This window comes from Peromyscus eremicus, chromosome 1 (assembly GCF_949786415.1).
Source record: "Peromyscus eremicus chromosome 1, PerEre_H2_v1, whole genome shotgun sequence".
Taxonomy (NCBI): domain Eukaryota; kingdom Metazoa; phylum Chordata; class Mammalia; order Rodentia; family Cricetidae; genus Peromyscus; species Peromyscus eremicus.
Window position 1 is genome coordinate 3836540 of NC_081416.1, and position 14245 is coordinate 3850784.

The following is a 14245-nucleotide window of genomic DNA, read 5'->3' on the forward strand; positions in this document are numbered from 1 at the left end:
CACACACACACACACACACACACACACACACTTTCTTAGGAAACAATACCAAACCTTGGAAAGACTGTGTAGAGTTAGAAACTCCCATCCATCAGTGGTCAGAAGGCAAATCAGCAGACATCTGAATTAGAATATGGTTTGGGTAAAATCGAACATGATAGTACTCCCTTTGTCCAAGAATTTATAAATAACCAGATTAGGAAAACTAGTACATTGACCAATAGACTAACTAAAAACATCTAGACCATAACTGCTCATTCAGGCCAAACACTCAAGCACAGGACTGAAGACACTGAAATCATCTGCCCATACAAACAGCTTCTCACATTAGTGTCTCAGAGCCATGACCTCCCGAGCCTGTCCACTCTTGCTAAGCGATCACCACATAAATCACCTCCTCTCAAAACTCAAAGCTCCTCTATTTCACATTCTTGTTTTCAAATAGTGACTTGACTTTACATCACTGAGAAAGTGAAAACAATTGGACTTTGTACAAGTTCTCGCCGCCTTTACCCACTGCCTCACTTAGTTTTCACGTAGCCTGCCTACCATCTCTCACACGCCGCAGAACACGAAGCACCTGCTTCCTCTCAGTACGGTATCCCACTTCTATTGGCTTTGCAAACATTCCTCTAACAAACTGTCCACTTTCTACATCTGATTGACCATTCCTGGGTCAGTTCACCAACATAATTATTTCTTCAACCTTAAAAAAGATACTCTCTTGACCCACTTCTCTTACATTATCACTATTAATAATTTTCCCTTATAATTCAGCTCCTCGGAGAGTTGTCAGTACTTTTTCTGGTTTTCTTGTTAGCCTAATAAACAGCTTGATAAGCATCCAATGAGTTATTTATTAAAAAGCCTTCAGACATTCAATATGCAGACATGTAAGTATGGTCACCTGTGGTGGTACTGTGTTCCCCAAAATATCGTGTACCTTAATAAACTTATCTGGGGTCAGAGAACAGAAAAGCCACAAGACACTTAGGCTAGAAAATGTTAGCACACGCCTTTAATCCTAGCATTCCAGAGACAGAAATCCCTCTGGATCTCTGTGAGTTCAAGGCCGCATTGGAAACAGCCAGGCATGGTGACTCAAGCCTTTAATCCCAGGGAGTGGTGGTAGAAAGCAGAAAGGTTTATAAGGCGTGGGGACCAGAAACTAGAAGCATTTGGCCTGGTTAAGCATTTGGCTGGTTAAGCTTTCAGGCTTCTAGCGACAGTTCAGCTGAGAGCCATTGGGATGAGGACACAGAGGCTTCCAGTCTGAGGAAACAAGACCAGCTGAGAAGTTGGCCAGGTGAGGTAGCTGTGGCTTGTTCTGTTTCTCTGATCTACCAGCATTGACCCCAATAACTGGCCTCAGGTTTAATTTTATTAATAAGACTCTCTAAGATTCATGCTACAGTCATCAGTATTAGCTGAAATGTGATTTACCTAATAACAGACTTATAAAATTGTTCTGTCTTCAAAATCTCTGACAGGTAAATTTCTTAAAGAAAAAAAAAACATAAAATAAAATAACTGAGTAATTTAATTATCCTTGAATGCAATGATGTAAAAATAGCCCCATAATATCAAACTGAAGCCTGAAGAGATCATTTCATGTAACTAGGTATAAGCCTTGTAAAATTTTTTAAAGTGTACGTGACTTCAAAGGCTTTAAGTACAGAACTGATACAGTACGACACCTTAATGATTTGGAAGCATTACTTATAGTTATTACTGTAGATATTACTTATATCTACAGAAATATTCCCAGCATCCTTTTTTCCTCAAACTTGAAAAATAGGTTTTCAAAATCTAAGTCTCTGTTATCACACAGGCATGCTCGCACGCACACATGCACATGCATGCACACCCACAGCCTTGCTAAGAACAATGAAAATGTTGACATGCTCCTACTGTAAGCTCTACAGATAGGTATAGAAAAAGCATCACGAGTAGTCTGATGTAACAAAGCTAAGTGGTCAAAGCATGATGCCACCAGCCCTTGAAAACAGAGTTGAAACCCTGTAGGGCAATGTCAGCCAGTACAACACACTAACAAGATAAAAAGAATCAACCTGGAGGAGTGACGAGCCTTAGAGTCAAGAGCACTGATGTTCCTCCACTCTTCAAAGGTCAACAAATCAGATCTAACTGCATATGAAGCAGGAATGTAGCAGCAAAAACTCTGAGTGTATCCCAAACTTTGAGGCCTCAACACTTCCCCAACAGTGAAAACAAAAATGTTTGTTAACTAAACATTAAAACTTGAGCATCTTTTAATATGTCAAATTGTCATAAACTAGTACCATAAAATATTAAATCAAAGAGTGATATCAAACATATTCTTATTTCTTAAATAAAACAGGACACTATCTTTTTTTCTCCTATTGTTGAGACATGTTGCTGTCTGATCCAATTCTTGTTCTTTTGAAAATGTCATTATGCTGTTGGCTTTTTTAAGAGTATTTCCATTAGATCCAGAATTTTAGGCTGATTGTTTTCTTTCAGACATTTGAAAGCATTATGTCTTCTGGTCCCATGTACTCGGTTAAGAAGTTGTCTATTAGAATGGTGAAGTGTTTGTAACAAGGGTAGTGAGTAGAGTTCAGGTCCCCAAAACCTTGATAAAGGCCAGGTGGGTGTGGTGACCTGAATCCCAGCGCTTGGAAGGTAAAAGACAAGCAGAGGGTCCTTGGAGAAGGAGGCCAACTGGAGGAGAAGTATCAGCGAACTCTGTGTGGAACTGAGAAAGCCTTCCTCAGTAAAGGTAGACAGTGACAGAGGAAAGCACCTCAACTTCAACCTCAAACCTCCTGGGCACGCACACGCAGGTGGACGTGCACCCCACAATAACACACACACACACATGCACATCCACTACCCACCAGGCACATAAATTACAGAGCCAGAAAAACTGTCAGTTGTCAGTCCTAGCTGCCTCCAAGACAGGGAAATGCCTTTTCTCTGTTTTCACTGCTGTCTTTATTTTGGAGGGAGTTTTACTATAATTACATTAATTTCCCTTATCCTTGTTGCTCATGAAGCCGCTTCATTCTGTGACTTGATATCTTTTCATGTTGAAAGGAAGTCACACAGCCCTTCTCTCCCCAGACAGTGAGGAACGGACAGCAGAAGAGGGTGAAAGGGAAGAAAACCACTACCTAATAGCAAGTTTTCCCTAAATGGACTCAAACAACTTCAGAAGACATGCCAACTGTCTTAAAACAAAAAGCAAAATTTATGAGATCCTAAAAAAGAAGCAAGTACAATTATATGGTATTTTAAAACTATAAACATAAAAGATAAATGAAAACTCAGTGTTTCTAACAGAAAATGAATGTTAGGGGTACAAATAAGTCATAAACAAAAAGAGACAAGTGAATATCTGAAAAAATTGAAGTCACCATATTAATTGGGGAAACACACATCAATATATCACTGAGCAACTGTCTCTATCTACTACATGGGCAGGAATAGGATCCTCATTACCAACTGCTGCTGAGAACATGGAGGACAAGTATAGGTAGGGTTTCTCTGTGTCCTGGCAGCTGCTCACAAATAACCACTAAGAGGCTTAATATTAATTATAAATACTCAGCTGATAGCTCAGGCTTATTACTAGCTAACTCTTACACTTTAAATTAAACCACATTTTTAGATACCCTCTGCCATGTGGTGGTACCTTCTTTTAACACGGCATGTTCATCTTACTTCTCTCTGCCTCTCCTCACGACTCCTGAGACTGCATCCTTCTTCTTCCCAGTGTCTTTAGTCTGGTTTTCCCGCTTAACCTTACCCTGTCCAGCTATTGGCCAGCCAGCTTCTTATTAAACCAATCAAAGCATAATTCACACAGTGTACAGAAGGATTATTCCACAGCAGACAAGGGCACTCCTGCTGTTGGAAGCACACAGTGCTACAGAGAACCGAAAGGCAGTTCAGTAACACACTACGATGTCATTTTTATGTGTGCACCTCAGAAACATTACTGTAAACGAGCATGAGAAGGCTAATATAACATGTACAGTGGAGCACTGCTATTTATAAAAAGGTGAACATATATCATAATACCACAAGCTTTGTATTTCATTGAAGTTAGATGATAAAACTGAAAGAAAATGATTTTTAAATTTAATAAATATTTTTAAATGCAAGTGTAAATAACAAATCCTGGACATATAATATGAAAGCTTGAAATTATAATGGTAAAAAAAATTATTCATCTAAAATTAAGATATTAGAGGTACTTGTAGGTATTTCTATGGGATCAAAAACTATTTTAAATTATATCGTTTATACATAGAGGAATTTGTTATTTTGTACTATTGCTGCATGGAAGTATACCATGTTACCATAAAGATTTCAAAAGTTCAAAAACTTTTCTGTGACATCATTCTATAAACACCACTATTACACAACTATAAGATATTATCACAGCAGGGCTCATGCTCATAGGAACTCACAGAACTGTGACAGCACAGTCAAGACTTGCTCAAGTTCAAGTCAGACAAAGCCACAGCAAGGAACAGGTGAGGTGGGCACAAAGTCCCACTCCTAACCAAGAAGCTATCTGCAATGACTACTTTCTAGGAAAAGAAAATCCGTTTTCTTCAATGGAGTGACACTGGATATATCAACCACACCTTTAGGCATGCCTCATGCCCAGGAGTAGTTTGGTCAACACTAAATGAATTCCATGGTGGGTGTGTGTGTGTGTGTGTGTGTGTGTGTGTGTGTGTATGTGCGCGCGCGCATTCACTCGCTCGCTTTGAGTACATCTTTGGGTTTTGATAGTTGTTTTGTTTGATTTGTTTTGTTTTTGTTTTTACTGAGAGAAAAAGAACATGAAGTTGATGGGTAGAAGGAGGTGAAGAGGGAATGGAGAAGCAGAGGAAGGGGAAAGAATACTATCAAAATATATTGCATGAAAAAGCCAGTAAAAATATTATCATACAACTATTATCAAATTTTCACCTTCTCATACTTTATTTTACTCAATCTACTCACCAAGTCTTGGTGTTAACTTCATACTTATAAAGGTCATCCACCAATCCATACTTATTGCCTGGTAATGCTTTATAACCTCCATGAACATAAATGGACTTGGTTACTTCATCATACACACTTGTGTGGCCATATCCACCTTGTACAATGGCTCCTTTAGTTTCAGGAACCAGCCAAGTGTTTGATGCTGTAGCAAGAAGAAAACAAATCATGAAACTTAGTAGTAGTTAAAAACAGCACCAAAATGTCACAAATCCACCAAGTTAACTCTGGTGGCGTCTCTTTATGAGCAGATGGCGCAACACTCGGTACATGACGGAGGGTACCACTGTGGGGACTGAGGAAGACCACGTGTCCTAGGTCTTACCGGATAAATTCTGAGACACCGAAAACCCAGTATTTGTGATTATAAAGAAAAGGGGGAATTTATCTTATATGTACTTATGTATTCAAAAATAGTCCTTAATAAAATAAAATACATAGTAAATATTTATTATGGCCTTCTGTGTGACAAACTTGAAATAAGGCAGTGATATAATGGAGATAAAAATCATATGACCGCTCTCTTATACCTAAGCTTACTGAACACACTTTAAATAAATAAATTTCTAGTATTCTCCTGACAATCATGATCTTGTTGGGGGGTCTACCAGCGAGCACACTGGTAAAGAGCTCACCAGGGAAAGAGGTACATTCTCCTTTGTCTGCAGCAGCAGAACAGGTGGCTGCTGGGAACTCACCCTCGGTCCTCCACAGAAACAAGTGAGCTTGACCACTGAACCACCTCTCCAGGCCAACATCTCCTTTCTAATACAGCACCGAAGCACCACTGTTCTGTGGCGCAGTAACGTCTTCACTCTGCCATCACTAAGCAACATCTATCCACTGTTGTGTGCTCTTCACTGTGTGCTTTTCAGGGGGAGAGCACCAGACACCTGAGCATCACAGCAGCCTCCAATGTACTTGTAGGAAATCTTACCAGCAATTGTACTTACAAGTAAAACACAGAATTTTTAAAAGCTCATGATCCATCTATTATTCCTATAAAACTCAAAAAACATGATTCTTCCCGCTTCTGTGAAGCCAACAGAACAAAAATCAAGCAAAAAAAAAAAACTATTATAAATTCAGAATAAGCCAAAAGCAACTGAAAGTATTGATTCTTTTTTAATTAACCAAAATTCCAGTTGTCATTCTACAATCAGATTATTCCTAATTGAAAGTAAAAATCTATCAGACAACATGTGTGACCCAGAGCACATGTGAGCACATGTGAGAGCAGAGGGACACATTTGTGAAACAGTAAGCAAGGAAAACTGGGAAGAGCAAACTGACCCGACAGGTGATACGACATTGGTGATTATGAACTTAGGAAGGGGAGAGTTAGGAGGGTGGACGAGATGAGAGAGTTAGGAGGGTGGACGAGATGGGAGAGTTAGGAGGGTGGACGAGATGAGAGAGTTAGGAGGGTGGACGAGATGGGAGAGTTAGGAGGGTGGACGAGATGAGAGAGTTAGGGGGGTGGACGAGATGAGAGAGTTAGGAGGGTGGACGAGATGGGAGAGTTAGGAGGGTGGACGAGATGGGAGAGTTAGGAGGGTGGACGAGATGAGAGAGTTAGGAGGGTGGACGAGATGAGAGAGTTAGGAGAGTGGACGAGATGGGAGAGTTAGGAGGGTGGACGAGATGAGAGAGTTAGGAGGGTGGACGAGATGAGAGAGTTAGGAGGGTGGACGAGATGAGAGAGTTAGGAGGGTGGACAAGATGAGAGAGTTAGGAGGGTGGACGAGATGAGAGAGAGCAGCGAAAGAGATCAGAGGCAACAGACTGAAGACTCTGGGAAGGCCAAAGGGCTACAAGAGGTGTGGGTACCTCACGCAGCAAGCTGAAGGATCGGTCCCACTTGAAACACAATGTATTTGTAATAAAAATTAACGACCAGTTGCAGGCACTAGAGAGATGACGTCAAGAGGGCGGCCAGAGGAGAGATCAAGCAGCGTAGAAAACAAGACTTTCCACAGACAAAACAAGGAACTAAGAGGTCAGATATTAAAGGTATTTATGTGGATATTTAAATCAAAAATGTAACTGAGAACCCTTGGGAGAGCAGGCCCTGCACCTCGCCTGGGCAGCACAGTAGAGCGGACCCTGATGGCAAGGGCTCGGGTGAGAGAGTGGAGAGCTGGCCACACGCCCGTCCGCCATGAAGTGGTGAGGGCGAGGGAGAGATGCCCTCCCCCCCCCCCGTCCCTGCCACCTGTGGTGGGTGAGGGAGCTGACCCTCCCTACCAGACCTGTTGTGAGCAAGAGAGAGATGCCCCCCCCCAGGTCCCTGCCGCCTGTGGTGGGTGAGGGGGCTGACCCTCCCCACCAGACCTGTTGTGAGCAAGGGAGAGCTGTCCCCATTACTCATCTCTCATGTAGCAGCATGGGTGGGGGAGAGATCCCCTCCCCTCCTACCTCAGGTGGGAGGGCCCTGAGACCACAAAAGCAGGAGAACTGTCCCTGCCCCTCATCTGCTGCAGCACTCGGGAGACTGGCCCCTACATCTCAACTGGGCAACACAGCAGAGCTGGCCCTGAAGGTGTACGCGTGGGAGAACCTGCCCTGAGGACATAAAAGTGGGAGAACGGGCCCCACCCTTGCAAGGGGTGACCGAGCCCAGGCAATACTGAAGAGCTCACCCAACCCTGCAAATACCCAGGCAAAGAACCAGGGAGCAGCAATGGATGTCCAGGAAGAGTCCCAGTGAGGGCCCAGTGTCAACAGTGTAGCAGAGACCAGGGGCCTTGAACCAAACCAATGATTCTTTGCAATGGAAGCCTGCATGCAGAGATGTATGGATAAAGGGGTTTACGGTGTGACTCACTGTGACACACTGCAGCTTCCATGATCAGATTTTCCATTTCTTCCTTTTTTCCCCTCCCCCTTTTTTATCTTAAATTTTAGTTTGTTTCATTTGGGGAGGGGAGGTTTCAGGGGCAAAGGGCAGATGCGACGGGATGGGAGATGGGTGGGATTGGGATGCATGATGTGAAAGACACAAGAATAAATTTAAATAAAAGAGCCACGCGGTGGTGGCGCACGCCTTTAATCCCAGCAGTCCAGAGGCAGAGCCAGGACTCTGTGAGTTCGAGGCCAGCCTGGTCTACAGAGTGAGTTCCAGGACAGAAAACAAAGCTACACAGAGAAACCCTGTCTCGAAAAAAAACAAAAACAAACAAAAAGAAAGTTAAATATATATATAAATATATATAAATGTGTTTATGTATGTGGGGAGATATATATATATATATGCTAGACAAGGTGACACTAAGCCAGAATCTAAGTCCAAGAAACAAACAGTGGCTGAATGGAACAGCAAACAAGGAGTGCGGCGAGGTGAGGTGACAATGTGGCTAACAGTGTAAGGCCTCAACTAGGTTGTCACCACTGTGGGGTGGAGACGAGAGTGGACATGGCAGCAGGGGTGCAGACGTGGCCCACCCCGCTTCCAGGCAGGTGTGTGGACAGCAGAGAGCTGCCCACCTGAAGGGCTGCAGAGCAGACTGAGGTGCGTCTTCCTCTGAGCCCCTTCCTGATGCTGCAACCCTTTAATACAGTTCCTCACGTTGTGGTGACCCCCCCCACCGCCACCCACAACCATGAGATCAGTTTCATTGCTACTTTATACCTGTCACTGTGCTAGTGTTATGAACTGTAAATTTTTGGAGACAGGTTTAGCAATGGAGTCACAACCCACAGGTTGAGAAGCACTCTGCTAATCACACATGCACTCTTGCCACTAATGTGGCCTGCAGAAGAGTAGTCCTGGTGAGACTGTATAAGCAGTCTGTAAGGTCACGTGTGGTGTTCACACAAAAGTCAAGAACTGGAACTCAGTAAGTGAGGGGAAATGAGTACATTCTTAACTTTGAACAGCAACTATAAGATAAAGTAGACAAACTAAAACAACAAAAAAGTTACCACTGCTTGAAAATGTCGTAAGGAAGTGGGGGCGGGGGAGACTAGAAAATTTACTTATATAATAAAAAGAAGACACATCCAGAAAATCATACATAGATTGACCAGGTTACCTTCACACACTAAATAACAATCTCTTTTAGAAATCAGCAGCTTCCCCTTGAGAATCTACTTTAAATAGGCCTAGCAATAAGACATAATACAGAAAATTGAAAATCCTAAAAATCATGAAACACAAAGACAAGAGCTAATTTCAGCTTTTGATTCACAGGTAAAATCCAAGGAAACAGCACCATCTATTGGAACGCCTCACATAAAAAATATTTGTAAATCTCTGAAAATGAGTGTGCAACATTCCTCCGCATCTAGGTAAGATGTATTACCCAAGTATTAAAGGACAGAAATCTAAAAGATTATACTGAGAAAGCATTAGTAAGGATTAAGACTTACAATTCCAATCTAAAATAACTCACCATTTTGACCAAATAATTAGAAGATTAAAACCAAAAGTGCTCCCAACCAATACAGAAAAGGCATCTTTAAAGAAACTCACAGATGTGGTACTCCTGTATGCTGCTTGTGTAACCATATATTGCAGAATATCCGAATATCACAATCATGACAACATCTCTACTATCCAGCTCCATAATGTGTGCTGAATGTCCCTCCACGGCGTACTGCTGACCATGTCCAAGAACAGTGGGGGTCTTTGTACTCCAGGACTGACTGTGTACGTTAAAAACCCACAATTCATCTGTGACATTGCCGTCACTTGTTTCAATTCTGCCTCCATACATGAAGATGTTATCCTGTAAGTTAAAACACACACATTAGTAGACAAGAGAGTTACTTCTTAGCAACATGCATCAAGTTTTAAAAAGACTGTATTTAAACACTACATTTCAGTAACTGCTCACAGCACACCTAAAATGGGAACGGACCAATGATTACAAAAGGGGAAACTTATCTATGTTCACAAAGTTGCTGTAATGTATTTTAGTTTAAATGTCACATTATGTACTCTACTAAGTATATTTTGGTTGTTCTATACAGGAAGTGAACACTGAAACGACGTGAGTGGAAACCGCAGTAAACACATCAGAAACTATGCATAACGGTGCAGCGGTTTTACAAGGACGACCCTCAGACACCAGGAAAGCAGCAGCATGCAGATGTTTGACGTCACCCAGGCAGTCTTTCCAATATCTGAATGATCTGAGTCCCTAATAGTTACATTTTAATTATACCACCTATGTAAATGGTTCTTGCTACTCTCAATTACTCAATGTTTTCCAGCACTCATCAAAAACATGGGTATTTGTGTATACTCAAAGTACATTTTATTCCCATTTATGGCTATGGGAAAACATATACATTCAGTTCACCTTAGGTAAATCTTTACAACACATAAATTACTCGATTAATTTCAGATACAGAAATGGTAGAGACCACTATATTTCAACTAAAAAGATGATTTCTGCAGCTTTGAAAAAGGTTATCAAAGGAAAACACTAAACTAAAATTAAACTTAATTGTGAAGTGTGGGATGCGTTCCCTAAGACCAAGAGTAAGATAAGGATGTCTACTTTATCATTTCTATTGAAAAACGTACTGAAAGGTCTACTTAGGGCAAACAGGCAAAAATTAATAAGAGTCCAGATTAAAAAAAGTGGAAGCCAATTTCTATCAGCAGATTATATCACCTTCTCTATAAAAGCTCCTAAGAAATGAAGAGTTAGCGAGTAGGTTCAGTTATAAGTAGCATGAGGTCAGTGCATAGAATACATGTACGTCTACACACTTGCAATGAACTATCCGAAAGAAAAGTCAGCAAAGCATCTACCCAGATACCAAAAGTAAAAAACATTTAGGAATAAGTTTACAAAAGAGTTCAAAACTGAAGTTATAAAACACAGTTGAAATTTACAAAGATCTAAATAGAAAGATACTCCATTTTAGGGATCAGAAGATCTCCAAGTCTATGTACAGATTCACCACGATCTCTAACAGAATTCTAATTAGCTTCTTTGCAGAAGCATAAATTTCATTCTCAAAGTCATATACATTTGCAAGGGTTGCAGAAAATCGTAACAGTCTGTAAAAGTAAAGAAGTTTTTTTTTAAACTTAATACAAAACAAGTCTGAAGACAGTGAGGTTCGAGCATCAATCAGCACAACTGAAGGAGGTGCGCTGATGACAGAGACAGAGGCCTACCTTCAAATGGCTCTTGACAAGAGTGACAACCTACTCAAAGGGAAAGAATGCTCCCTCTTATAATAAACCATGTGCAAAGACAGACACATGCAAACCAAAAGCTGGACCTTTACTGGACACCATAAACAGAATTATTAAAAATGGATGAAATAACTAAATAAATATAAGAGGGAAAGCCATAAAGCCTGCCAAAGCGACTTCGTGGGTAAGACGGGAAATGAGACGCCACTTCTCTGTGATGCAGTAGATGAAGAGCCAGGTAACAGAAAGAAAACGATCGGAAGAACATGGAGAACCAGAGACAGACAGCAGAACAGCCCTGTTGGCACAGTTTACGGGCAGCCGGGCTCCAGCCCCTACACAGCTTCATCCCAGTCAGCAGCCCTGGCAAAAACAGCTGTAGCCAACAGTCTGTGAAAGCCTCAAGTCCAATTTGGGGCTAAGTGACACAGTGACTCCCCCGTCTTGATGGGTCAGCATTAATGGGGAGCCCTCCCCACCCCAGGGAAGGACTCTCCATGTCTCAGAAAGCTGTGGTCAGGCTCTATGCTGACAGAGAACCTTTTACTGAAAAACTGATTTACCCCAGGTACCTGGAGACAAGAAACAACAAAATACATCAGGAAGTGTGGGCTCAACCCACCATAGCTACACCAGGGTGGAGACAGCCACAGTAGGCAGTTGAGGTGAGGAGTCAGAACTTGGAAACTTCAGGTACCCACGGTAAAGGGTCCCTGCCCTCTGCCCTCCTTGCTGGCTAGGAACTAAGTTCATCCCACGAGGGTAACTGCCAGGGTTTGTCAGGCCTGAAGCTCCTGTTCTTCGTGTGTGTCTTGGGGAAGGACAAGGGGGTGTCTCATGTTGCTCATCCACTTAGGTGAGGTTGACTCTGAGCTCCAGTCTTCCTGCCTCTCCCTCCCAAGTACTGGATTACAGGCAAGCATCACAGCAGGTCTGAAGCAGCACTGGAGAGCAAATACAGTAATTCATGCACTCTTCCAACTAAGCTACATCCCAGCCCTTTTCCTTTCTTTTATTTAGCCTTGCTTTTTCCCTTTCCCTACTTCCTTCTCTCTAAGTAACTTAGAGCACACTATTTTTGCCACTTTCTGGTCTCTGGTCAGCAGGGGTCTATTTACTTCAGTCAATTCTAAGTGTATTTCTGTCTCTTGTTTGATTTGGTGGTTTCTGATTGAGCCATTTTTCTCCGCTGAGTGGTACCTGATTGAGACCTGAAGAGTATATTACTCACTAAAAAGATCCTCCAGTGTATATGCACGCATGTCTGTACGTATGTGCGTATACCTGTGTGTAAATGCATGTGGCGGACAGAGGTTCACATCAGGGGTTTTCTTCAATCCTTATACATATTATTTATCAAGGCAGGTCTGTCATTCATTTGAATGACCAATTTGGCTAGACAAGCTAGCCAGCTTTCTCCAGGAATCTCTTATCTCTACCCTGAGCACTGGGATTCCAAGCAGTCTGCTATGCATGCCTGGTGCTTATGAGGTTGATGGGATTGAACTCTGGTCCTTATATGTGCACAGCAAATGCTTTACCCGCTTTGCTAGAGCACCCTGCATTTAAGGTTGCAGTTCCTCACGTCCAGAGAGCTCTCTGAGCTCGGCGTAATACGGAGAACTCCCTTTGCAGAAGGACTTCCTCACTCCCTACCCACCTGCTGGAGTACCCTGCATTTAAGGCTGTGGTTCCCCATGTCCAGAGAGCTCCCTGAGCTCGCAGTAATACAGAGGATTCCCTTTGCAGAAAGACTCACTCCCTTCCCTATTTGGTTAGTGTCTCTAGACCGGATGTCTGGCATTCGGAAGCTATCCCTGAGCCTGGATGCCTGGCTTATCTTGTGTGACCTTTGACACAGTTCCCTACAAATGCCCCGCCCTACCTGCTGTCCACATGATAACTAGGTGTTGTGCTCGGCTCTATGGTAGGACCACGCTGCCAAACACAAACTAGGTGATGCCCCAGCCTCTGTCCCCATCCTATATATTCCCCTACTCTGGAATAGAGCTGAGCTGTTAACACTGAAACAGACTCTGAGAAGGCAATTTCTGTCATACTCACAGGCCATACAAAGCCCTGCCTCGGGGGATCGGGATCTGTTCCTGGTGCATGGGCAGGCTTCTGGGAATCCGGTGCCTGTGGTGTGATGCCTTGAGCGGCCTTGGTGCAGTGGGAAGGGGCCTGGACCTGCCTAGGCTCAGTGTGCGGGGCTCTGCTGACTCCCCATGAGAGACCTTGATTTGGGAGATGTGGGGATGTGGGGTGGCTTGGGAGAGAGGGCTGGGGGTGGGAGGAGGGAGGAGGGGGATCTGTGGGCGGTATGTGGAGTGAGTAGAAAATTTCTTAGTAAAAAATAAAAAAAAAATAAAAAAAGTCCTGCCTCTGCCCTCTCGGATTGGTGGCCAACAGACCATGAGGAAAAGGGAGACCTCACACCCACTGCGCCATCTCCCCAGCCTGTTTTATGATATTTCATACACATATATCACTGTGTCTGTTCGTAGTTGCCCCTCTTAGACTCCTCTGTCCCGCCTGTCCCTCACTGAGCCCCTTCCTCACCCAGATAGTCTCCCTCCCCCGCCCCATGTCCCCTATCTATACATTAGCTACATATAATTATGAGCACAATCAGATCTAGATTTTCATGTGAGAGATGTGACACTCTGTCTCCCATAACTGCCCTTTCCTGGTTCCTCCTCCCCACTTACATCTTTTCCTCTTCACTCACAGTACCCACTCTATTTCATGCAATATATATGTGTGTATATATATATATATATATATATATATATATATATATATATTTCATGTAGCCTACACTAGTATGAAGCTGCTATGTAGCTCAGGGTGGTTTTGAACTTGGGTTCCTCCTGCCACCTCCCCAAGCACCAGGACTACGGCACACAACGTGCCAGCCTGTGGTTCTTTTGAGACTTGTCTGTTCAATTAATTCACCTATTTAATGAGTAGGTGATTTCTGGATGTATGATTAATTTTTAGAGTTCTAGATTCTATCTATTAATGCCCTCTCTGATATATAGC

At 42.8% G+C, this 14245-nt stretch overlaps 1 protein-coding gene across 1 annotated transcript in view; it reads right to left on the reverse strand.

The window, feature by feature from the left end:
• Positions 1-14245, reverse strand: part of Atrnl1 (attractin like 1) — a 582942-nt gene that overhangs the window by 527317 nt on the left and 41380 nt on the right. The window contains exons 8-9 of the mRNA XM_059256021.1: positions 9518-9773; positions 5005-5188 (exon numbers count right to left, since the gene is read on the reverse strand). Coding sequence (XP_059112004.1) covers positions 5005-5188; positions 9518-9773 — 440 coding nt within the window. The remainder of the gene's footprint in view (positions 1-5004; positions 5189-9517; positions 9774-14245) is intronic.